This window comes from Myotis daubentonii, chromosome 1, assembly GCF_963259705.1.
Source record: "Myotis daubentonii chromosome 1, mMyoDau2.1, whole genome shotgun sequence".
Taxonomy (NCBI): Eukaryota; Metazoa; Chordata; class Mammalia; order Chiroptera; family Vespertilionidae; genus Myotis; species Myotis daubentonii.
The window spans coordinates 113,545,535-113,570,576 of record NC_081840.1 but is presented as its reverse complement, the minus strand read 5'-3'; the positions used below and the strand labels follow the sequence as shown (position 1 = coordinate 113,570,576).

The 25,042-nt window shown below is 40.9% G+C and overlaps 1 protein-coding gene across 5 annotated transcripts in view; it reads left to right on the top strand.

Annotated features, from left to right (window-relative positions):
* The window catches only part of LRRC49 (leucine rich repeat containing 49), a 221,804-nt gene that overhangs the window by 23,930 nt on the left and 172,832 nt on the right, over positions 1–25,042 (top strand). For all 5 annotated transcript variants that reach the window (XR_009447769.1, XM_059658507.1, XM_059658518.1 and 2 more), the window contains 2 exons: positions 1,709–1,775; positions 24,742–24,885. Coding sequence is in view for 4 of the 5 variants with exons in the window: in XM_059658507.1 (XP_059514490.1) it covers positions 1,709–1,775; positions 24,742–24,885 (211 nt within the window). In the remaining variant the exon portion in view is untranslated. The remainder of the gene's footprint in view (positions 1–1,708; positions 1,776–24,741; positions 24,886–25,042) is intronic.

Below are 25,042 nucleotides of genomic sequence, written 5' to 3'. Positions count from 1 at the left end.
TTTTCTTCCTCCCACATTTCAAAGCACTGCACTGTCTTCTAGTCCAAGACAATGGAACCATATATGAACATCTAGGGTAACCAGATGCCTTTAAGTTCAAACAGCTCCAATAAATATTTCTGCTGAAAAGCTAGAAAGACCCTGCTATGCTATATTTGAAGTTTACATTGCTACTAAGCAGAACAGTTAGACAGCAAGAACTTGACTTTGCTGTTGAAGTTCTTGCTGTCTAACTGTTCTGCTTTCTGTATCCTGATTATCCTTGTGAGATCTTCTGGTGCCCTCATATCACAGGCTAATGAATAGAACTCTGAATTTTCTTCTGATCACCAAGGACTGTATATAAAACTTTCCGCCAGACCCTGGGATTCCATTTTTCTTTCCTTTTGATTGTTTGAGTGTTCCCACTTATGGATTTGTCTCTGACACCTGAAAAGCCTCACCTTCATATAGATCTGTAGAAGGGACCTTATCCTGCTGTCAGTAACATAATGCAACCTGCAGAGAAAGGCTGTCATAAATTTCTAGAGTTCTGTAGCTACTGAAGTGATATCTGAGCCTTGCTTTTTTCTAGTTTCAGTTTTGTTCAATGGGAGAACTTAAACAAAATTTCCAGTCACATTGGTGTTAATGTAAAAATCTTCAACTATTTGGGAACTGACTAGGATTCTGCAAATTCCTCACCTAGGAGGCCATGGTCAGATTAGGTTTGTTGACAGTGTTCTGACATTGAGAGGACCTGCGGTCATTTCTTAGCCTTCTTTTCAAGGTCTGGTTATCAACATTGAGTAGTACCCTTTTTTCTATATTCACATATCACAGTTTTATAAAATTGTTTTTATACTATGTGTTTGTCACTTGAATACTTATATTTTATTACTTATGTTTTCCAATGTTATTAAATGTTCTTTGAAAATATAATTTTATAGCTACATAATCTATATGGGTATATATGTAATAATTTACTTATTTTCCTTTTTATTAGATATTTATAGTACTTTTTTTTCCTCTAATACTGTAATGAATATTCTTGTCCATCTCTGATTATTTCCTTAGTATTTTCTATTAGGTAGGTGAGTTCACCCTCATAAAGCTCATATGGGGGCAAATTGAGATTTGATAAGAATAAGGTCTATATTTGAGGGCATTACTTCTCAAAATGTGAGCCCTAAACCAGGAGCATCAGCATTACCCAAGAACTTACTAGAAATGCAAATTTTTGGACCCTGTCCCAGAAACTCTGGAGGTGAGACTTAGTAAGCTATCTTTTATCAAGACCTCCAGATGATTCTGATACACAAAGAAGTTTGAGAACCACTGTTTTAGGGAATGTGAGCTTAGGCATATAAAAGAATTGAATAAAAGGCTTCTCTAGTAGCTCTGAGGTCAGCCTGCATCACTCTCCCCTAAAGCCCAAGGTGCTTAGAAGAATTGCTCTTTTCTAAAGATACGTTGTTTAAGCTGGGGGGACATTTCCTCTAGTAGGGCTGCATATTTAACAATACAATTAAATTGATGGGAAATATGTTTTATGTAATATACATATTTATATGTAACATATATTTATGTAGATAGATAGCTGTAGTTATTTCTATTATCTGTGTTTAAGTTATAGGGAATAAATAAAAATGAGTTATACTTTAGCATATTTTGATTTACAATAGATGTGATACATCTACATTTCTATTCTATTTATTCTGATTTTTAGAATCAAGAAAATCTCAAATCTGGAGAATCTAAAAAGTTTAGATGTCTTGGACCTTCATGGAAATCAGGTATTGTAAAGATTTTTTATTTTTTTCTTCTTTGAGAAAAGTCCAGGAAAATTGGCATTGCAAGAGTTTTAAGAATTATACTGAAATTTTCAAGAGTTACTTTACTGATTCACTGAAATGTTAAGCCTATTTTTATAAAATTTGGTAATTCCTTATCTTATGATATAGAAAGCATTCAAAATTTTTATAGTAATGACAATTTTGTTTCTTATTTAATCTTTTATCAACTTATTTTAAAATATACATTATCCAACCTCAACTCAAGACTAGAATATTACTAATGATTTCCTTTTACCTAGGTGTTCTTCCTTTATTTTGAGATAACCACTTTTTGGATTTCACATTTATCATTCTTTTTTTAGTTATTTTTAGTTAGTTTTATCACATATATGTATGCCTAAATAATATATCATTTAGTAGCATTGTCTTTTAATTTAAAAAAGGTATCATAGTGTTGTCATCTAGTTTTTTCAGATACAATATTACGTTAATGGAATTCATCTTTTTTTATTAAGTAGCTGTAGTTTACTCATTTTCACTGTTGTCTGTTCCATGGTGTGGTTAGATGAAAACTTTTTTCTCTAGTTTATTATTGATAAACATTGGGTTGTTTCCTTTTGTTTCTGTTGAGAATAGTATTTCTAAGAGCATTCTTGTACATGCTTCTTCTGTATACCATATGTACTCTATAGTATTGCTAGAATTGACATTGCTGGATTAGGTTATTTAAATGTCTAACTTTAATAAAAGACAATGTCAAATTGTTTTCCAAAGTGGTTGCCCCAGTTTATACTCCCACCAGTACTACATAATAGATCCTGTTACTTCACATCCTTTTCAACATTTAAAATTGTCAGACTTAAATTTTTTCCAATTAAATTTTTATAGTGTCCCCTGTGGTTTTAATTTATATTTTTGATTATTATATAATCTGGACTCATTCTTCAATTCTTGTCTACTCAACTTGTCTACTCCCATATCTGTCTATCCTAATTTCCCTATCTGATTTATTATGTTCCCCCTCCTGTTCTTTTCTTTCAGAACATCTTGGCTGTTTCTTTTTTAACACTTTGCTCTTCCATTTACATTTTAACATTTGAAATGTGAGTACTTAGGAATAGCTCCATGAGCAGAAGTTCATCTTACCCCTAAGGTAGTAAACGTACATTCTGGGATGATCCAGGAGTCCCTGCCTGTTGATGATCAAGATCTGCCATTCCCAATTGCAGTCATCCAGGCACAAACTTCAGTATGATCCTTGGACTCTCTAAACTGTTAATCCCAATCATTTTGATGAGAAGCTAATGTAACTAAATCCTTCATAGATCTAGATAGGCCACCTCTGCCAGGTTATCTTGTGCTAGTGCCATCTTTGTGTCTGTCTGTGTGTGCACCTTATGGGAGGAGTGTTGGTAGCCTGATCTACAGGCTGGTTAGTGTCACTCTAATACAGGGGAAGTTGCCCAGTTAGATGGTGCTGTAAGGGGCATAAGAATTAAAGAATTTTGCTAGTTGGAGAAAATAATATGCAAAGCACTGAGACTAAAAATAGCATGGTATTTTTTTACTGCTAGATAATTTAGCAGGTATTCAGGAACGGTGAAAGGTGAGGTAAGAGAGGTAGGTAGAAGCCAGATTGTGGAGGGCTTTGTATTGTCATACTAAGGAATTGATATTTTTTCTTATAGCCCACTATTTTAAGAATTATCCATGACTATTAATAGTGAAACAATGTCTAACACTTAAAAAATTGAATTGGGTAGTTAGAAAAACTAAAATTAAGTGTATAATTTTTGTCTTTTGAGTTTACATCTGTTGGAAATAAAAGTGATACTTGGTTTACATTGTGAAAATGTATTTGTTTTATGCGTGTGAAAGCATCTTGAGGAATGATGGTAGTGTTCAAGAAATAGACTTGGGTTGATCTCTTCCATTGTCACAGGTTAGGGTGGTGGAGGCCTGGGACAGGGGTTAGGGGTAGGTTATTAGGGGTCAATAGGAGAAAAAAGGGGACATATGTAATACTTTCAACAATAAAGTTTTTTTTTTTTAAAAAATAGACTGGCGAAAGGAATGAGATGGAGGGAAGTGAAATTGGAGACAGAACATTTGAGAGTCTAATCCACTAATCTTGGTGAGAAGTGATAATGGCTTGGGTTAAAGGAATAGCAATAGGGACATAATAAGGGGACAGATTGGATAAATATTTAAAAAGTAGAAACATCAAGATTTAGCAATTGATTATATGTGAGTAGTGAAGAATGCAAATGAATGTGGGAGGTTGACTCTCCATTTCTTAACCTAAATTTTATTTGGTCTCCTAGAATTTGTTCTCTTGGTTGATGCCTGTTTTAACATGGCAACAGGTGTGCTTTAAGGAAAATCTGTTCTTTCAGGGCCATCTTTTCCTTCAGGAAGAGCTTGCCCTTTCTGTGATTTCTTGCCTGGAAGCAGACATTTACCCTTTTTGTCATTGCTAAGTAGGAAGGCTGTCTTTATCCAGACAGAGCAGTCTGGGTGACTCTTATTAAAAAAGTCAAGGCTGGAGTCCAGCCTTCCTAGATGTACAGTAGGTCCTCGGGTTACATTGGAGATCCATTCCTACGGGAGCGACTTAACGCAATTTTCATCGTAAGTCGGAACCCACCTACGTAAGCACCTACGTCACTCACATGGAGCATATACACAGCAGTAAAGAAGTGAAAGAGTAAAAAATATTTAAAAGAAAGATAACAATTCCTGACCTTTACTTGTGGTAAATAAATAATAAAAAAACATAAAGCACATATGTACATACGTTGAAATGACGGAATTTTTTTTATAAATAAATGGGAGATGGCAACATACGTCGAGTCAGACGTAAACCGAGGACTGTCTATTAAGAAGGTCTGCAGTCTGTCTTGCAACCTTCACTCTGATCAGTGTGACCCATAATTGGGCTTTCTAAATTCCCATCATCCCTTCTTGCTATGAAGTTTATTCACTAATCAAGAACTATGTTCTCACCCTATACCACTGTTTGCCTGAAGTTTCTATCATTTGCTGTGTGCTTGTGACTTTGTCCATGGCTGTAATGGGTAACAGACTATTTTCTAAAAGAAACGCCCCAGTATTATTAGCAGAAGCAGGAAGACACTATGCCAGGGGTGGGCAACCCCTGGCACGTGTGCCAAACATGGCACGCCAGTAACTTTTGCTGGCACGCGAAACCCTCTCTTATCTTCCATTTACAATTTTTTTTCTTAATATCGACTTTTTTATTTTTCAGATAAATTCAGTGTAGGTGCATCTTAGATAAATAAATAATTTTACATAACAAGTTATCTTAAAGACCATAGACATGGATTGACGAGAGAGGGGAAGAGCATTTTCTATGCCTCTGCCTTCACTCTCCCTGCCTTCCTAGATCCGAAGGTTTCAGTGTTTTGGTTTCATCCACATACACTTGTGAATCTTTGTTCTCAGTGATGAATTTTGTTAAGTCTCGTAATAGGAGTAGCCTGACGGATGAAAGTAGTAGCTTGTGCATATCTCAGAAGGTCACAAAATATAAACCTGATGTAAAATCTCTGTCATCAGTGATGCAACAGCAAAAGTCCCACTGATAATATCAAACGGAGTCATAAATTTTTCTGTCGGACTATCAGTGTACATGTATACATTAAAAAATAAATGTATTTTTCATCATCATATACTGTGTTTTTGTTGCTCGAATGAATTTTATTATTTCTTCAAGGTTCTTCACATATGTACACCTTAAGAGATATCAAGTAGGCATAACATGTTCTCAAAAAATTAGGGTTGGCACGTAGAAGAATTTTGAGTCAGAGATATTGCTGGTTTTGTCATGCACTCACAAAAAGGTTGCCCACACCTGCACTATGCAGTTCATACAACAATTGTGCACCTTCATTCTAAATATTTATATGTCTCAGGAAAGTTTCATTTTACATATTTAAATATTGCTTATCCACTTATACTTGTTACTATTGTCTGTCTTTCACATCCCCATCTTATCTTTTATTTTTCCTATCTCTATTTTTCCTTACTGTTTTAGAAGAATTTCTCAAGCTTATGCTGACATGAACTGATTTTTTACAGGGTCAATTTTGCTTTTTGCTGATTCCATTCATTTCTAATTCTGTTAGTTTTATTATTCAGTTCTGTCATCTGCAAATACTGATAACCTGTTTCTTTTACGGTATTTGTTTAATTATTTTATTTTTTAGGTATTTTTAATTGTTTGAAGTATTACATATGTCTCCCTTTTCTCTGATTCACCCCAACCCGCCCACTCCCACCCCTGAGGGCAAGTCCCCACCACTCCAGTGTCTGTGTCCATTGATTATGCTAATATGCATGCATACAAGTCCTTTGGTAGATCTCTAACACGCTCCCCTCTCCCCACCTTCTCTCTGAGGTTGGACCATCTGTTCAGTGCTACCTTGTCCCTGGATCTATTTTTGTTCATCAGTTTATGTTGATCTTTATATTCCACATATGAGTGAGATTATGTGATATTTATCTTTTTCTGGCTGATTATTTTGCTTCTCATAATGCTGTCCAGTTCCATCCATGCTGTTGCAAATGGTAGAAGTTCCTTCTTTTTAAAAAAAAAAAAATATATTTTTTTTATTGATTTCAGAGAGGAAGGGAGAGGGAGAGAAAGATAGAAAAGTAAATGAGAGACAATCATTGATCAGCTGCCTCCTGCACGCCCCCTACTGGGGATCGAGCCTGCAACCTGGGCATGTGCCCTTGTCCAGAATTGAACTTGGGACCCTTCGGTCTGCAGGCCAATGCTTTATCCACTGAGCCAAACCAGCTAGGGCAAGTTCCTTCTTTTTTATAGAAGCATAGTATTCTATTGTGTAGATGTACCACAGATTTTTAATCCAATCATCTGCTGATGGGCACCTGGGCTGTTTCCAAATCTTAGCTATTGTAAATTGTGCTGCTATGAACATAGGGGTGCATATATCCTTTCTGATTGGTGTTTCTGGTTTCTTGGGCTATAGTTGTAGAAGTGGGTCAAATGGGAGTTCCATTTTTAACTTTTTGAGGAAACTCCATACTGTTTCCCACAGTGGCTGCACCAGTCTGCATTCCCACCAGCAGTGCACGAGGGTTCCTTTTTCTCCACATCCTCGCCAGCACTTGTTGTTTGTTGATTTGTTGATGATAGCCATTCTGATAGGTGTGAGATGGTACCTCATTGTTGTTTTGATTTGCATCTGTTGGATGATTAGTGACTTTAAAAATGTTTTCATATATCTCTTGGCTTTCTGTATGTCCTCTTTCGAAAAGTGTCTATTTAGGCCCTTTGTCCATTTTTTGATTGGATTGTTTATCTTCCTTTTGTTAAGTTGTATGAGTTCCCTGTAAATTTTGGAGGTTAAACCTTTATCTGAGATAACGTTGCAAATATGTTCTCCCATGCAGTGGGCTTTCTTGTTGTTTTGTTGATGATTTCTTTTGCTGTGCAGAAGCTTTTTATTTTGATGTAGTCCCATTTGTTTATTCTCTCCTTAGTTTCCATTGCCCTAGAAGCTGTATCAGTACAGATATTGCTATGACGTATGTCTGATATTTTGCTGCCTATGGATTCTTCTAAGATTTTTATGGTTTTCCATCTTACCTTTAAGCCTTTTATCCATTTTGAGTTTATTTTTGTGTATGGTGTGAGTTGGTGGTCTAGTTTCATTTTTTTTTTGCATGTAACTGACCAAATTTCCCAGCACCATTTATTGAAGAGACTGTTTTGACTCCATTGTATGCAATATTAATTGAGCATGATGGTTTTAATCCAATCATCTGTTTAATTATTTTATTTTAAAGGTATTTTTAATTGTTTAAAGTATTACATATGTCTCCTTTTCCCCTGATTCACCCCACCCCAGCCACTCCCACCCCCGAGGGCAAGCCCCCATAACCCCAGTGTCTGTGTCCTTTTCTGGGTTCTCTTTTCTGTTCCATTGGTCTATATGTCTGTTCTTGTGCCAGTACCAGGCAGTTTGAGAACCGTGGCTTTGTAATATAGCTTGATATCTGGTATTGTGATCCCTCCAGCTTTGTTCTTCTTTCTCAGGATTGCTGTGGCTATTCGGGGTCTTTTTTTTATTCCAGATGAATTTTTGGAGAGATTGTTCTATGCTGTGAAATATGCTGTTGGTATTTTAATGGGGATTGCATTAAATCTGTAGATTGCTTTGGGTAGTAGGGACATTTCAATGATGTTGATTTTACCAATCCATGAACACAGTATGTTCTTCCATTTGTTTATGTCTTCCTCTATCTTTTTTCAATGTCCTGTAGTTTTCTGAGTACAGGTCTTTTACCTCCTTAGCTAAGTTTATTTCTAGGTATCTTAATTTTTTTTTGGTGCAATGGTAAATGAGAATTTATTTTGGTTTCTCTTTCTGTGAGTTCATTATTGGTGTATAAAAAGCCATAGATTTCTGGGTGTTAATTTCATATTCTGCTACATTGCCAAATTTATTAAGTCTAGTAGTTTTTTTATGGAGTCTTTGGGGTTTCCTATGTACAGTATCATGTCATCTGCGAACAAGGACAGTTTTACTTCTTCTTTTCCAATTTGCATGCCTTTTGTTTCTTCTTCTTGTCTGATCGCTATGGCTAGCACTTCCAGTACTGTATCAAACAGGAGTGGTGAAAGTGGGCATCCCTGTCTTGTTCCTGTTCTCAGGGGAAATGAGTTTAGTTTTTGCCCATTGAGTATGATGTTGGCTGTAGGTTTGTTATATAAGGCTTTTATTATGTTGAGGTATGAGCCCTCTATCCCCACTTTTCTCAGAGTTTTTATCAAGAAAGGGTGTTGGATTTTGTCAAATGCCTTTTCTCCATCAATTTTTATGATTATATGATATTTGTGTCTCAATTTGTTTATGTGATGTATCACATTTATTGATTTGCAGATATTGTACCATCCTTGCATCCCTGGAATAAATCCCACTTGTTCATCGTGTATGATCTTTCTAATGTAATGCTGAATTCAATTTGCTAGAATTTTGTTGAGGATTTTAGCATATATGTTCTTCAAGGATATTGGCCTATAGTTCTTTTTTTTATAGTGTTTTTATATGGTTTTGGGATTAGGGTAATGCTGACTTCATAGAAAGATTGGAAGTGTGCCTTCCTCTTGAATATTTTGGAATAGTCTGAAGAGGATAGGTTTTAGTTCTTCTTTGAATGCTTGGTAGAACTCCCCTGTAAAACCGTCTGCACCAGAGCTTTTGTTTTCTGGAATATTTTTGATTACTGCTTCAATTTCTTTGGTAGTTATCAGCCTATTCAGGTTTTTTGATTCTTCCTGATTGAGTTTTGGAAGCTTGTAGTTTTCTAAGAATATGCCCATTTTGTCTATGTTGTTCAGTTTGTTGGAATGAAGTGTTCATAGTATTTTTTCATAATTCTTTTTATTTCTGTGGGGTTGGTTGTTACTTCACCTGTTTCATTTCTGATTTTGTTTATTCGGGTTCTCTCTCTTTGCTTCTTGGTGAGCCTGGCTAGAGTTTCATCAATCTTGTTAATCCTTTCAAAGAACCAGCTATTGGTTTTATTGATCTTTTGTATTTTTTTTTTTTTTTGGTCTCTTATGTCATTTATTTCCACTCTGATCTTTATTATTTCCTTTCTTCTGCTTACTGTGGGCATTTCTTGTTGCTCTATTTCTAATTCTTTGAGTTGTAGGGTTAATTTATTACCATTTTTCTTGTTTTTTGAGGTAGGCCTGTAGAGCTATGAACTTCCCTCTCAAGACTGCTTTCACTTATGAACCATAGATTTTGGATTGTTGTGTTTTCATTGTTGTTTGTTGCCATGATGCTTTTTATTTCTTCTATAGATCTCTTTGGTAACCCAATTATTATTTAATAGCATGCTATTTAGCCTCCAAGTGTTGGATTTTTTCATTATTTTTATTGTAGTTGTTTTCTAATTTTATGCCATTGTGATCTGAGAAGATGTTAGATATGATTTCTATATTCTTGAGTTTGAAGAGACTTTGTCTCTGTCCTAATATGTGGTCTGTCTTTGAAAATGTCCTGTGTGCACTTGAGAAGAATGTATATTCTTTAGCTTTGAGGTGAAATATTCTGAAGATGTCAATTTTTCCATCTGATCGAGTGAGCCATTTAGGATTGATGTTTCTTTGCTCATTTTTTTGTATAGAAGACTTATCTAGTGGTGTCAATGGGGTTTTAAAGTCCCCTACTATGACTGTATTGCTGTCAATCTCTTCCTTGATATCTTTCAGAAGTTTTTTTTATGTATTTTGATGCTCTTGTATTGAGTGCATATATGTTTACCAGAGTAATATCCTATTTTTGAATTGCTCCCTTTAGTATTATGAAGTGGCCTTCCTTTTCTCTTGTTATGGCCTTCACTTTGAAGTCTGATTTGTCAGCTATAAGTATTGCTACCCCAGCTTTTTTTTTTTTTTCATTTCCATTTGCCTGAAAATTTTTTTCTCACCCCTTCACTTTCAGTCTGTGTGAATCCTTTGTTCTGAGGTGGGTCTCTTATAGACAGCAGATATATGGGTCATGTTTTCTTATTCATTCAGGTATCCAATGTCTTTTGATTGGAGCATTTAATCCATTTACATTTAAGGTTATTATTATCAGGTACTTGTTTGTGGCCATTTTTATTCTTTATGCCTGTGTTCCTTCTTCCCTTTCTATTTCTTCTTTTTACAGCAGTTCCTTTAGCATTTCTTGCATTGATGGCTTGGTGGTAATAAACTCCCTTAGCACTTTTTTGTCTGTGAAGCTCCTGATTTCACCTTCAATTTTGAATGATAGACTTGTTGGGTATAGTATTCTTGGGTTCAGTCCTTTGCTTTGCATCACTTTGTATATTTCATTCCATTCCCTTCTGGCCTGATGTGTTTCTGTTGAGAAGTCAGTTGATAGTCTAATGGGAGATCCCTTGTAGGTAACTTTCTGTCTCTCCCTGGCTTCCTTTAAGATTTTTACTTTGTCGTTCGTGTTTGCCAATTTAATTATGATGTGTCTTGGTGTCAATCTTTTGGGGTTCATCATGTTTGCACTGGGTTTGGCGAGTAAAAGCAAGGAAATTATAAAGACAGAGCAGCCCCGCCACTGCGTGTCTCTCACCCACTGGCACTGCACGCTGGTGCAGAACTTCAGGCTGCTTTTCTGGGTGCAGCCTCCTATGGCTGTGGGTTTAGATCTACAGTTCCCGGCTGCCAGCAGCCCTGTGGACTCCCTTCCACAGTCGAGTGCTACATGTGTCCCCAAGGGATGCAGATTTGGTGCAGTGCAGTCTCCCTCTGACACTCTAGTTCCGGCTGCATGTGTTTCTCCCTCCAGCCTAGATCCCTGATCCCACCTCTCTCCAGGTGACCTCTGATCTTTCACTCTATGAATTGTCTCACCAGCTGTGTTTAATTCACCAATTCTGGGTGGATGTTATTCGATTCAGCTGTTTCTTCTATCTGCTCTGTGAGAAGGTGCAGGACCCATATGCCTATTTGGCTTCCATTTTGTCTCTCCCTGGACAAACTTTTTAGGAGCCCACGGCCAGGAGGCTGGAGTCTCGGTGTTCATGGGTTCATAGCCAAGGCAGCTGGTCCCTGGCTGGTGTGGCTGTAGGGTCCCAGGTGGTGTCTGAGGTGTCCCGGAGTGCAGGTGAGGCTGAGCTCCCAGTCACAGCCGCTCTCCCCTTTAAGATGGTGCATTCTCTCCTATTTAATTTATTCTTATTTCATGTTATTTAGACCAAAAGTCTTAGGACAAATTTTAAAGCATGATCAGAATGTTACCTTTACATATTATTGAATTTACAATAAGCATATTTAGGTTTCTCCTCTCAAATCTATATGGAATCTAGATGGTATTTCTCAAATGTAAGAGAAATAACAACATAGAAATTGGATTCTAAATGTTAAAAAATTTTTTTTAGCCAACATCTGCTTTGAAGTGTTAAATAAAAAATTTCAAATAATGTGTGATGGCAGTATAAATGAGAAAATCTCTAGTGATTGTGAAATTTATTTTTTTAATGTTCAGAAGAAAAGTGTTATATATGTATGACTCATTGTTACTTAAGTTTGTTACATGGAAAGACTGATAAAGTCCCTGCAAGGACCTCTGGTTGCTTTTGTGTCATGCAGAAACTCATTCTATTGTTCTATGCTTGCAGTAGATATTACAATAGTGAGGCTTAAAATCATGTTGAGCTCTCATCACCTTCTGAGTAGTTATTTCTTTTTAATCCTCACTTGAAGACATGTTTTCATTGATTTTAGAGAGAGAGGAAGAGAAGAGAGAGAGAAACATCAATCGGTGTTCCTATACATGCCCCTACTGGGTATCTACCTAGGAATGTGCCCTGACTGAGAATTGAACCTGCAACCTTTTGGTATATGGATGATGCTCCAACCAACTAAGCCACCCAGCCAGGGCTCATGGGTATAGTTTTTACTTATCCTCACCTTACTTTGCAACTCCAACTCCTCTGCTACAGTTCAGTGCTTATGTGCATGTGCATACTCCATGATTCAAGTCCTCCTGTTCTAAACAGTTAATATCTACCCATTCAATCCTGACTAAACATTGTCTCCCATCCTAACCACTTCTACTAATGAAAAATATCTGTCCTCACCTTTCAGTGGGAATCCCAGTCCCTCGAATCTTTTCCATTCAGACTCTTGACTGCTTTCAGGATGCTTCAAATATAGATGAAATTAACAAGAGAGCTTGGTATCATTTTTTTGCCTTGTCTTTTCTTTCAGAGGGTGGTCTTGCTAGATCAAAACATTGTGAGCTAATACTATGGACTCACAGTTTTTATTGGGCAGATAGTATGTACAGTATACTTCTTGTCACCTTTGTGGGACCAGGCACAATGTTAGGTGTTATGCCCAGATTTCAAGATCCCCCAAGACAGACCACCAGGGAGCCGAGTCCGATGCAAAAGCATAGAGTCATTTATTCAAGCCTGGGATTGGTCCCCCTCTGCCTCCATGACTGGATGCGAGAGAGAGCCCCGAGTCCCAAGAGAACAAAGAATTTATAGGGCTTGGGGAGAGGGGTGGAGGCACTTGGTTGATTCCGGTTGGTTGAGTGAGGGCCGGGGGCTAGTTTCCCTTGCTTTCCCATTGGCTGAGATAAGGGCAGGCTGAGTAACTGATACATTCTGTGGCTTTCCTGGGAGAGGAGGTAGGGGACACAGCTATCAGTTCCATTCTGTCCTTTCACTATCAGTTCTGTTCTGTCCTTTCGTTAGGGACACAGCTATCAGTTCCTTTCTGTCCCTTCATTAGGCACTTAGAGATGCCTCAAATGATGGATACTTTGATTATTTGATAAAATTGACTTCAAATATTTACTATGGTCAAATTATAAAATGTTCTTTAGTTAATTTTTACAAGTTAAATGACTTTATATTATCTACAAAAGAGAAAATTAGAAATATATTTTATTTTTTAAACTTAAACCAGCTTTATTATTTTTTAATTTTTTAAAATTAAATTTATTGGCATGGCATCCATACTAATAAAAGACGAAGATGCTAATTGACCTATGCCCTAAGGCATGCCCATAGCCAATCAGAGCGACTATATGCAAATTAACCCAACCAAGATGGTGGCTGGCAGCCATGGAGCTGGAGCAAGCAGGAAGCTTGGTTGCCCGGGCGATGGAGGAAGCCAAGCTTCCTGCCAGCCCTAAGCCATCTGTGGCCTCTGTTAAAAACAACAAAGTTTCAATTATAGAAGATAAACAAATCCCAGATACCTGCTTCCAGCCAGGCTCCACTGGGAGCTTGGGTGGCTGGGGGTTGTGGCCAGCCTGCAAACAGCCATCAGCCCCTCACCCAGGCTGGCCACACCCTCATGGAGTGAGGGTCCCCACTGGGGGGCTTAACCAGCCTGAAAACAGCCCTCAGCCCCTCACCCAGACTGGCCAGGCACCCCAGCAGGACCCCCCACCCTGAAGTGGCTGTGGCCAGCCTGCAAACAGCCATCAGCCCCTCACCCAGGCTGGCCAGGCACCCCAGTGGGGATCCCCACCCGAAGGGGCTGTGGCCAGACTGCAAACAGCCATCAGCCACTCACCCAGGCTGGCCACACCCTCATGGGGTGAGGGTCCCTGAAGGGGGTGTGGCCAGTCTGAAAACGGCCCTCAGCTCCTCACCCAGGCTGGCCAGGCACCCCAGCGGGACCCCCACCCTGATCCGGGACACCCTTCAGGGCAAACCAGCCAGCCCCCACCCATGCACCAGGCCTCTATCCTATATACTAAAAGGGTAATATGCAAATTGACCCTAACAGCAGAACCACTGGGAATGACTGGTCACTATGACACACACTGACCATCAAGGGGCAGATGCTCAATGCAGGAGCTGCCCCCTGGTGGTCAGTGCGCTCCCACAGGGGGAGCTCTGCTCAGCCATAAGCCAGGCTGACAGCTGCCAGTACAGCGGTGGTGGTGGGAGCCTCTCCTGCCTCCTAAGCAGCGCTAAGGATGTCCGACTGCAGCTTAGGCCTGCTCCCCGCTGGAAAGTGGACATCCCCCAAGGGCTCCCAGGCTGCCAGAGGGATGTCTGACTGCCAGCTTAGGGCCGATCCCCCAGGGATATAATCTTATTGGTTAATACGATTATATAGGTTTTAAGTGTATATTTCTATGGTACATGATCTTTATGTTGCATTGTGTGCCCACCACCAAAGTAAAATCATCTTCCATCACCATATATTTTGCCCCTTTAACTTTTACTACTCCCACCACCCTTCCCTCTGGTAACCACCATACTATTGTCTGTGTCTATGAGTTTCAGTTTTATATCACACATATGAGTGAAATCATATGGTTCTTAGCTTTTTCTGACTGACTTATTTCACGTAGCATAATATTCTCAAGGTCCATTCATGTCACAAATGGTGCTGTTTCATCTTTTCTCATGGCTGAGTAGTATTCCATTGTATATATGTACCACTCATGTTGTTTATCCAATCAATCATCTACCAAAGGACACTTTGGTTGTTTACATTTCTTTGCCACCATGAACAATGTTGCAATGAAAATAGGGGTGCATATAACTTCTTGAATAAATGTTTTCAATATTTTTGGGTAGATACTCAGAAGAGGCATTACTTGGTCATGTGGGAACTCTATTCTTAATTTTTTGAGGAACCATCAGACTGTTTTCCATAGTGGCCGTACCAGTTTACATTCCCACCAGCGGTGAATGAGGGTTCCTTTTCTCCACAACTTCTCCAACACTTGTTATTACTTGTTGATAATAGCCATTTTAACAGGTGTGACATGGTATCTCATTGCAGTTTTGATTTGCCTTTCCCTAATAGCTAATGAAGTTGCATATCTCATCATATGTCTGTTGGCCGTTTGTATGTCTTCTTGGGAGAGGTGTCTGTTCAGGTCCTCTGCCCATTTATTAATTGGACTCTTTGCTTGGTGTTGAGTTGTATGAGCTCTTTATATATTTTGGATATTAACCCCTTGTTGGATCTGTTGTTTGCCTTTTGGTTTTGTTAGGATTTCTTTTGCTGTGCAGAGTTTTTTTAGTCCCATTCATTTATTTTTGACTTTCTCTTCCTTGTCTTTGGGTTCAAATTCATAAAATGTTCTCTATGATCAACATCCATAAGTTTAGTACCTATGCTTTCTTCTATGTAACATTGTTTCAGATTTTATATTTAGGTCTGTGATCTATTTTGAATTATTTTTTTGTACATGGGACAAACTAATCTAGTTTCATTCTTTTGCATGAAGCTTTCCAATTTTTCCAACACCATTTATTGAAGAGGCTTTCTTTTGTGTATTTTTGGCTCCTTTGTCAACAAGTGTTTGCCCATTTACATGTGTTTTTATTTCTGGGATCTCAGTTCTGTTCCATTCGTCTGTATTGTGCTGAGCCAGCTCAATCAAGGGTTCAGTGAGCCTGATTGGGTGGGTGGGGAGCGGCAAAGGATGTAGAAAAGACAGACAAAGAGAATAAGCTGGGTCTAGGTGGATCTTCTGGGCCTGGCTAAGGCCACAAAGAGAGACACAGACAGCAAGCTGATGCTTTATTTTATAGCCAGAGGTAAACAAGGTAATGGTCACCATAGTTACAATGTTCTTGTGAGTTTCACTTGTTTTGGCAGCACTTGCTGCATCTCCCACAGCCCATTAGCTACCCAGATAAGATCTAGGGAGCTCATAAGGTCAAGCTTAATTATGCTAAGAGGGCTGTGCCCTCTAAGCTGGGACTTGTTTGTGGCTTTCCCAACAGGTTAGTCCGAGGCTTAACCCTATAACTGCTCCCTACACTGTATGGCTGTTTTTCTGCCAATACCATGCTGTTTTGATTATTGTAGCTCTGTAGTATAATTTGAAGTCAAGTAGTTTGATATCCCCAGCTTTGTTCTTTTTTTCTGAGGATTGCTTTAGCTATTTGGGGTCTTTAGTGGTCCCATACAAATCTGATAATTTTTTGTTCTATTTCTTTTTAAAATGTCATTGGAATTTTGATGGGTATTGCATTAAATCTATATATAGTTTTGGGTCATATGGCTATTTTAACTATGTTGACTATTTCAATCCATGAACACAGGGTATCTTTCCATTTCACTGTGTCTTTTTCAATCTCTTTTAATAAAGCTTTGTAGTTTCAGTATATAGGTCCTTCACATGCTTTGTTAAGTTTATTCCTAGGTATTTTATTCTTTTTGTTGCAATTGCAAAAGGAATTGTTATTTTCATTTTTGTATTTCTGAAATTTCATTGTTAGTGTATAGGAATGCATATAATTTCATACATTGATTTTGTATCCTGCAATTTGATTGTATTTGTTTATTGTTTTTAATAGTTTTTTTTGATGGAGTTTTTAGGCTTTTCTACATACAGAATCACATCATCTGCAAAAAGTGAACCTTTTACTTCTTCATTCACCAATTTGGATTCCTTTTATTTCTTTCTCTTGCCTGATTGCTCTGGCTAGGACTTTCATAACTATCCTATATAATAAAAGCCTAATATGCAAAATGACTGAATAGCAGAACAGTTGGCAGGGGGCAGGGCTGGCGAGCAGGTGATGCTAGGCCTGCAAGGTGGGTGCCAGCGGGGAGAGGAAGGGGATGGTGGTGGCAACCAGCAGTGGTGGAGGGGCATTTGGGGGCAGGGCTGGCCACTCGCTGGCCAGTGCTGTCCCCGAATTGGCCCGCCAGACACCTCCTGCAGAGGGAGGCCAGACTGCAGCTTAGGCCCCTGAGGGCGTATGTACTACTAGAGGGTGCAGGCCAGGCTGAGGGACCCCCCCTGCCCCCGCCAAATGTATGAATTTTTGTGCACCGGGCCTCTAGTCTATCCTATCTAATAAAAGAGAAACATGGTAATTAGCTGTAACTTCGCTACCCTTCCCATTGGCTAATCAGGGCAATATGCAAATTAACTGCCAGCCAAGATGGCGGCCGACAGCCAGGCTACTGACATGAACAGGAGGCTTGCTTGCTCCAGTGACGGAGGAAGCCAGGTTCCCTGCCTGCTGCTGCTGGGCTCTGAGCTGCTAAGAAACATTGTTACAAATATAGAAGCTAAACAAAACCCCAGAAACCTGCTTTCAGTCAGCCGGGATCCCAGAGCTGGAGTCGCAACAAAGTTTTAAATACAGAAGGTAAACAAAGCCAGAAACCTGCTTTCAGCAGCGAGGTCTCACAGCTAAAGCCGGCTCTCAGCTCCAGTGACAGCCATAAATCTAAGAATAAGAAAAAAAAGGAAAAAAGGAGAGGTTGGTAGCTTCAGTCACCCGCCAGCCTGAAGACGGCCCTCAGCCCTTCACCCAGACTGGCCAGGCACCCTAGTGAGGACCCCCACCCTGATCCAGGTCACCCTTCAGGAGAAACCATCCGGCCCCCACCCATGCACCATGCCTCTATCCTATATAGTAAAAGGGTAATAAGCCTCTCAGCACCGGGATCAGTGGAGCAGCGAGGCCTGCTGGCACCAGGATCAGCGTGACAGGGGGCAGCGCCCAAACCCCCTGATCGCCCTGCGGCTCTGTGTGTGACAGGGGGCGGGGCCACAACCTCCCTATCAGCCTTGCTCTGTTCGTGACAGGGGAAGGAGCCCCAACCCCCTGATCGGCCCTGCTCTGTGTGTGACAGGGTGGAGCCGCAACCTCCCCATTGGCCCTGCCCTGAGTGTGACAGAGGGAAGTGCCCCAACCCCCTGATTGGCCCTGCTCTGTGGGTGACGGGGCGGCGCCCCAACCTCCCCATTGACCCTGCCTTGAATGTGACAGGGGGCGGTGCCCAAATCCCCCAATTGTCCCTACCCTGAGTGTGACTGAGGGTGGCATCACAACCCCCTGATTGGCCCTGCTCTGTGCATGACAGGGGGGAGCTCCCCAACCCCCTGATGGGCCCTGCTCTGTGCGTGACAGGGTATGGAGCCCCAACCCCCCTGATGGGCCCTGCTCTGTGTGTGACAGGGTGCGGAGCCCCAACCCCCCTGATTGGCCCTGCTCTGTGCATGACAGGGGGTGGTACCGCAACCTCCCCATCGACCCTGCCTTGAGTGTGACGGGGCGGCGCCCCAATCCCCCAGTCGGCCCTACCCTGAGCGTGACTGAGGGTGGCATCGCAACCTCCTGATCCACCCTGCTCTGTGCATGACAGGGGGTGGCGCCCCAACTCCCCAATTGGCCCTGCTTTGAGCCCAGCCAGGGGCTGAACCTAGGGATTGCGCCTGCCCTCTGTCACCTAGGAGCGAGCCTGAGCCAGCAGGTTGTTATTTCCTGAGGGGTCCCAGACTGTGAGAGGGCACAAGTGGGGCTGAGGTATACCTCCCCCCCGCCAGTGCACAAATTTTTGTGCACCGGGCCTCTAGTCAACACTAATAAAAGAGAAAAATGGTAATTGGCGTACGACGATACCCTTTTCATTGGCTAATCAGGGCTATATGCAAATTAACTGCCAACTAAGATTGGCAGTTAACTGCCAACAAGATGGCGGTTAATTTGCATATGTAGGCACAATGCAGGGAGGCAAAAGGGAAAGCAGGAAGAAGCAAGCCTCCTGCCACTGACAGTGATCGGAAACCCAGGGGGGAGCTAAGAGCTGGGGGGCAGGGCAAAGGCGGCCCTGGGGCCGCCTTTGCCCTGACCCCCAGACATGATCGGAGAATCAGGCTCCTTTGCCGCCCTGGCCAGTGATAGCAGGAAGTAGGGGTGGAGCCAGCGATGGGAGCTGGACACGGTCGAAGCTGGCAGTCCCGGGAGCCAGGGGTCCCTTGCCTGGGCCTAAAGCGAAGCCCACGATCGCGGGGCCACTGCAGCTGCAGGTTCCCGCTGCCCGAGCCGACGCCTCAGCCAGAGCCTTAGGCCTGGGCAGGGGCGGAGCCTGCAACCGCGGGGAGCTGGGGGTCCCCTGCCCAGGCCTGACACCTCTGCCAGAGGCCTCAGGCCTGGTCAAGGGGCCGATCCGGTGATTGGTGATCGGAGGGTGATGAGGGTCAACTCCTCTGGCCGAGGCATCAGGCCTGGGTGGGGGGTGGAGCCGGGGATTGGGGGTATATGATGGTCCCCTTGCCCAGGCCTGAAGCCTGGGTCAGAGGCATCAGGCTTGGGCGGGGGGTGGAGCAAGCGATCAGAGGGATATGGGGGTCCCCTGCCCAGACATGATTCCTAGGCCAGAGGCCTCAGGCCTGGGCACGGGCCAGAGCCAGTGATCGGGGGGAGATGGGGGTCCCCTGTCCAAGCCTGACACCTCTGGCGGAGGCGTCAGGCCTGGGCAAGGGGCCGATCAGGCGATTGGAGGGTGATGGCGGTCTACGCCTCTGGTTGAGGCATCAGGCCTGGGCAAGGGGCAGAGCCAGCAATCGGAGGGGGCTGGGGGCAGAACCAGTGATGGGGGAAATGAGGGTCCCCTGCCCAGGCCTGATGCCTCTGTCAGAGGCGACAGGCCTGGGCAAGGGGCCGATCCTGCGATTGGAGGGTGATGGGGGTCAACGTCTGAGGGCTCCCAGTATGTGAGAGGGGGCAGGCTGGGCTGAGGGACACTCCCCCCCCACACACATCCAGTGCACGAATTTCGTGCACCGGGCCCCTAGTATATATGTATATATAAAAGCCAAGTGACCAGAACGATGGAACGACCAGATGTCTGAAATGACTTGTCACTATGATGCTCACTGAGGTGACCAATCAGTCCCCCCCTCCAATTGAGAGTGGGGCTGGCTGGCCAACCACCCATGGCCCCTCTCCACACCAGCCCCACCTCTAATCGCCCATCCCCTGATCAGGGGCAGGGCCAGCTGGCCGCCCATGGCCCCTCCCTCCAGCTGGCCCCACCCCCCATTGGCCCCCTCCATCCCAATTAGGGGTGGGACCAGTTGACTGCCCATAGCCCCTCCCCATGGCTGGCCATGCCCCCAATTGTGGCAGGCCAGCCGGACCCCACTCATGCACGATTCGTGCACTGGGCCTCTAGTGTTAAATAAGAGTGGTGAGAGTCGGCATCCTTGTCTTGTTCCTGATCTTAGAGGAAAAACTTTCAATTTTCACCATTAGCTGAGGGTTTGTCTTATGTGGCCTTTAATATATTAAGGTACTTTCTTTACCTATCTTATTGAGTATTTTAATCATAAATGGATGTTGTATCTTACCAAATGCTTTTTCTATATCTATTGATGAGATAATGTGATTTTTATCCTTTCTTTTGTTAATGTGGTGTATTACATTGATTGATTTGTGTATGTTGAACCATCTTTATGCCCCTGGAATGACCCCTACTTGACTGTGATGTTTTATTTTTTAATGTATTGTTGTATTCAATTTGCTAGTATTTTATATATTTAGGATTTTTGCCTCTGTATTAATTAGAGATATTGGTCTATAGTTTTCTTTTTTATGTGTTATTCTTGTCAGGTTTTGGTATTAGGGTTATGTTGGTCTCATAAAATATGTTAGGAAGCATTGCTTTATCTTCAGTTTTTTGGAAGAGTTTGAGAAGAAGAGATATCAGATCTTCTTTGAATGTTTGGTAGAATTCACTAATAGAACCATCTGTTCCTGGAGGTTTTTTTTTGTTTGTTTAGTTGTGTTTTTTTTTTTTTTAATGGTTGCTTCAATTTCCTCACTGTTGATCAGTCTATTTATATTTTCTATTTCTTCATGATCCAGTCTAGGAAGGTTATATATTTCTAGGTATTTATCCATTTCTTCTAGATTATTGAATTTGGTGGCTGACATATAGTATTTCTTAGTATTCTAGTATGATCCTTTATATAACAGTAATGTCTGTGGTAACTTCTCTTTTATTTCTGATTTTTGTATATATGACTCTTTTCTCTCTTTTCCTTAGTGAGTCTAGCGAGGGGTTTGTTAATTTTATTAATCTTTTCAAAGAACCAGCACTTTGCTGTATTAATTTCTTCTATAGTCTTTTGGTTCTGTATTTCATTCAGTTCCTCTCTAATTTTTATGATTTCCTTTTTTTCTGCTGATTTTGGGCTGCTTTTGCTCTTCTTTATTAGTTTTTTTTAATATATGTATCTTTATTGATTTCAGAGAGGAAGGGAGAGGGAGAGAGAGAGATAGAAACATCAATGATGAGAGAGTGTCATTGATTAGCTACCTCCTGCACGTCCCCTAATGGGGATTAAGCCTGCAACCCAGGCATGTGCCCTTGACTGGAATCGAACCCAGGACCCTTCAGTCCGCAGGCTGACGCTCTACCCACTGAGAACCAGTTAGGGCATTCTTTATTAGTTTTTTTTAAGATGTAATATTAGGTTATTTACTTGAGATTTTTCTTGTTTCTTCAGATAGGCCTGTAATGATATAAACTTCCTTTTATTACTGTTTTCACTGCATTCCAGAAGTTTTGATATGCCATATTGTCATTCTCTTTTGTCTTGCTATATCTTTTGGTCTGACCTTTTATTTCTGCTTTTAACCCAGTCATTTTTTAGTAGTATTTTGTTTAATCTCTAAATATTTGTAGGGGTTTTTACTGCCTTTCTGCAGTTGTTTTCTAATTTCAAAACATTGTGGTCAGAGAATATGCTTGGTATGATTTCAGTCCTCTAAAATTTGTTAAGGATAGGTTTGTGTCCCAACATATGGTCTATCCTTGAGACTGTTCCATGTGGACTAAAGAAGAATCCATATTTTTGTGTTGAGATGAAAAGTTCTGTATATATTGATTATGTGCATTAGGTCTAATGTGTCACTTAACGATATTTCTTTACTGATTTTCTGTTTGGATGATCGATCTAGAGCTTTCAGTAGAGTATTTAGGTCCCCTACTACAATTGTGTTTTTGTCAGTTTCTCCTTTTAGTTCTGTTAGTAGTTGCTTTATATATTTTTGTGCTCCCTGACTGAGTACATATATATTGAGAAGTGTTATGTCTTCTAAATGTACTGTCCCCTTCATCATTATAAAATGTCCATCTTTGTCTCTTATTACTTTTGTTATCTTGAAATCTATTTTCTCAGGTATAAGTTTGGCTACACCTGCTTTTCTATGGATTCTGTTTGCTTGGAGATTTATTTTTCACTTTGAATCTGTTTTTGTCTTTGCAGCTTAGATGTGTGTCCTGATGGCAGCATATGGTTGGGTTTTGTTTTTGATCCTGTATGCTATTACCTTCTTCTTGGTGAATTAAGTCCATTTACATTTAGGGTACTTATTGATGTATGAGGATTCTCTATAATGATATTATTTTTTGTTTTCTGGTAGCTATGTGCCTCCATTGGTTCTTATCCTTTGTGTTTCTGTCTGTTTTTCATACTTTTTTTTCTTTTTTCCTCTTTTTTTTTAAGTTATGTGTTTCTGTGTGAGTGTGTGAGTGTGTGTGTGTGTGTGTGTGTGTGTGTGTGTGTGTGTGGTTACCATTAGGTTTATGAAAAAGTTTCATATATGCAGTAGTCCTTTTTTTAATGCATCTGATATCCATCCTTCTTTGCAAATTGAGACCTCTACCCCCTCTACTTTTATGTTACTGTTATCACAGATTATTTGTTTATGCTGTAAGTCTGTTGATGATCTTACTCATAGTATTATGCTTTGTTTTAGATAGAATAACCCCTTCGAGTAATTCCTGCAATGGAGGTTTTCTGGTGATAAATTCCCTCAGCATCTGTACATCTGGAAAAGTCTTTATTTCTTTTTCATATTTGAACGATGACTTTGCTGGATATATTATTCTAGGCTGGTAATTTCTTTCTTTCAGTAGTTTGAGTATTCAGATCCACTCTCTTCTGGCTTGTAGCATTTCTGCTGAGAAGTATTATCATATCCTATTGGGCTTTACTTTATGGGTTACTTTCTTCTTTTTTCTGGCTGCTTTGATAATTCTTTCTTTGTAATTAATTTTGGCAGTTTTAGTACAGTGTGCCTGGAGAAGGTCTTTTTGGATTAAGGTAATTAGGTGTTCTGTTTGCTACCTGGATTAAAGGAATTAGCTCTTCCCATAGATTTGGGAAGTTCACATCAACTGTTTGTTAGAATAAGCTCTCTGTTCCCTACTCCCTCTCTTTTTCTTCTGGAATACATATTATTTCTGTATTGCTTTCTGATGGAGTCAGATAGTTCTTGTAGAGTTCTTTTGTTGTTGTTGTTTTATGCTCATGCCTCTCTCTTCTTCCCTCTGCATTATTTCTAGATTTCTATCTTTGATATTACTAATTCTTTCCCCATCTAGTCCGCTCTACTTCCTATGCTCGCTAGTTCATTCTTGATCTCTTTTATTGAGTTCTTCATCTTCAGAATTTCTATTTGGTTCTTTTGTAAAGTTTCCATTTCTTTGTTTCCTTATTTGGTGTCTGAGTTTATTAAACTGCCTATCTGTGTTTTCTTGAATCTTGAGTTTTTCAGAACTGCAATCTTGAATCCTCTGTCATTTAAATAACATATTTCTATGTCTTTAAGTTTATTTTCTAGAGATTTTCCATTTTCTTTCTGAGCTGCCTTGTAATCTTGGCTATTCATGGTATTTGATGGATTCCTTTTCTTTCTAGGCATCTATGTATGATTGGCACTTTTCTAATAGATTGGTAAGAAGTCTCTCTTTGTTTTCCAGTAGGTGGCATTGGATTATAAGGTGTTTTTTTTGTTTTTTTTTTTTAGCTCTCTTGCACTTCTCTGGTTTTTCAAGTTTCTGTGGGGGTGGTAGAGAATGGCCTTTGTTCCCTGAGAAGGTGGGCGCTTTCCCTGAGATCCAGTCACCCAGGTCTCAGGAGACTAATCTTATAGGGGAACATGGTGGGCAATGTGGCTCCAAATTTGTGAAATCCCAGTGCTTTCTCCCTTGGCCATACGTCGTTGGCAGTGTAGCCTCATTGTGCAGTTGTGGGGTGAGCTGTCTGCAACCCTACATGATGGGTGAGGGGAGGCAAGCTTTTGGTGGTTAAGGGAAGGTGGCCAGGCTCCATGGCCAAATAACTGTGGCTTTACTTGTGTGTTTCATCCCTGCCCAGGTCACTGGGCTCACCTGCAGCTTATACTCTCCACTCCTGCATGAATGCTGACTAAATCTCTTTCCTCCTCTGAGTTGAAGGGAGTGCCATTCACAACCTGACTCCTCTTCCCTCTGGGCTGAGCCCTGCAGTGAGCTTCTGGCTGCAAGGCTGAGTCCATGGCTCCTTGAGCTCTTCTCACTTCTCGCTTCCCCTGTTCACTCCCACTTGCTCACCTTTATATGTTTCAATATGCAGATCTCAGTTGTGTTTGTGAGTTGAGCAGGGAATCCTTTGTTGAATTTTAGCTGTTCAAATTGTTGAAACTTCAAGGGGAGAGACCAAGGGGATCTCTCATGCTGCCATTCCTCTGATGTCACCAAGATGAGAAATAGAGTTTTAAATGTCTTCATATAAATGGTCACTTAGTCCAATGGCTGTATAGTTAAGTTTTGGTTTTTATAACGTACATATCTGAGATTTATGCCTGCTAACCATCTCTTCCTCATCTTTAACAGATTGCCAAAATCGAAAATGTGAATCACTTGTGTGATTTGAGAGTTTTAAACCTTGCCAGGAACCTTTTAAGTCACGTTGATAATCTTAATGGGCTGGATTCACTAACTGAACTTAACTTGCGGCACAATCAAATCACTTTTGTGGTAAGTATTAAAATGGAACCAATGTGTGATTCCTGGCCATTCCTTTAGGGCAGTGGTCGGCAAACTGCGGCTCGGCAAACCGTGGCTCGCGAGCCACATGCGGCTCTTTGGCCCCTTGAGTGTGGCTCTTCCACAAAATACCAACTCTTCCACAAAA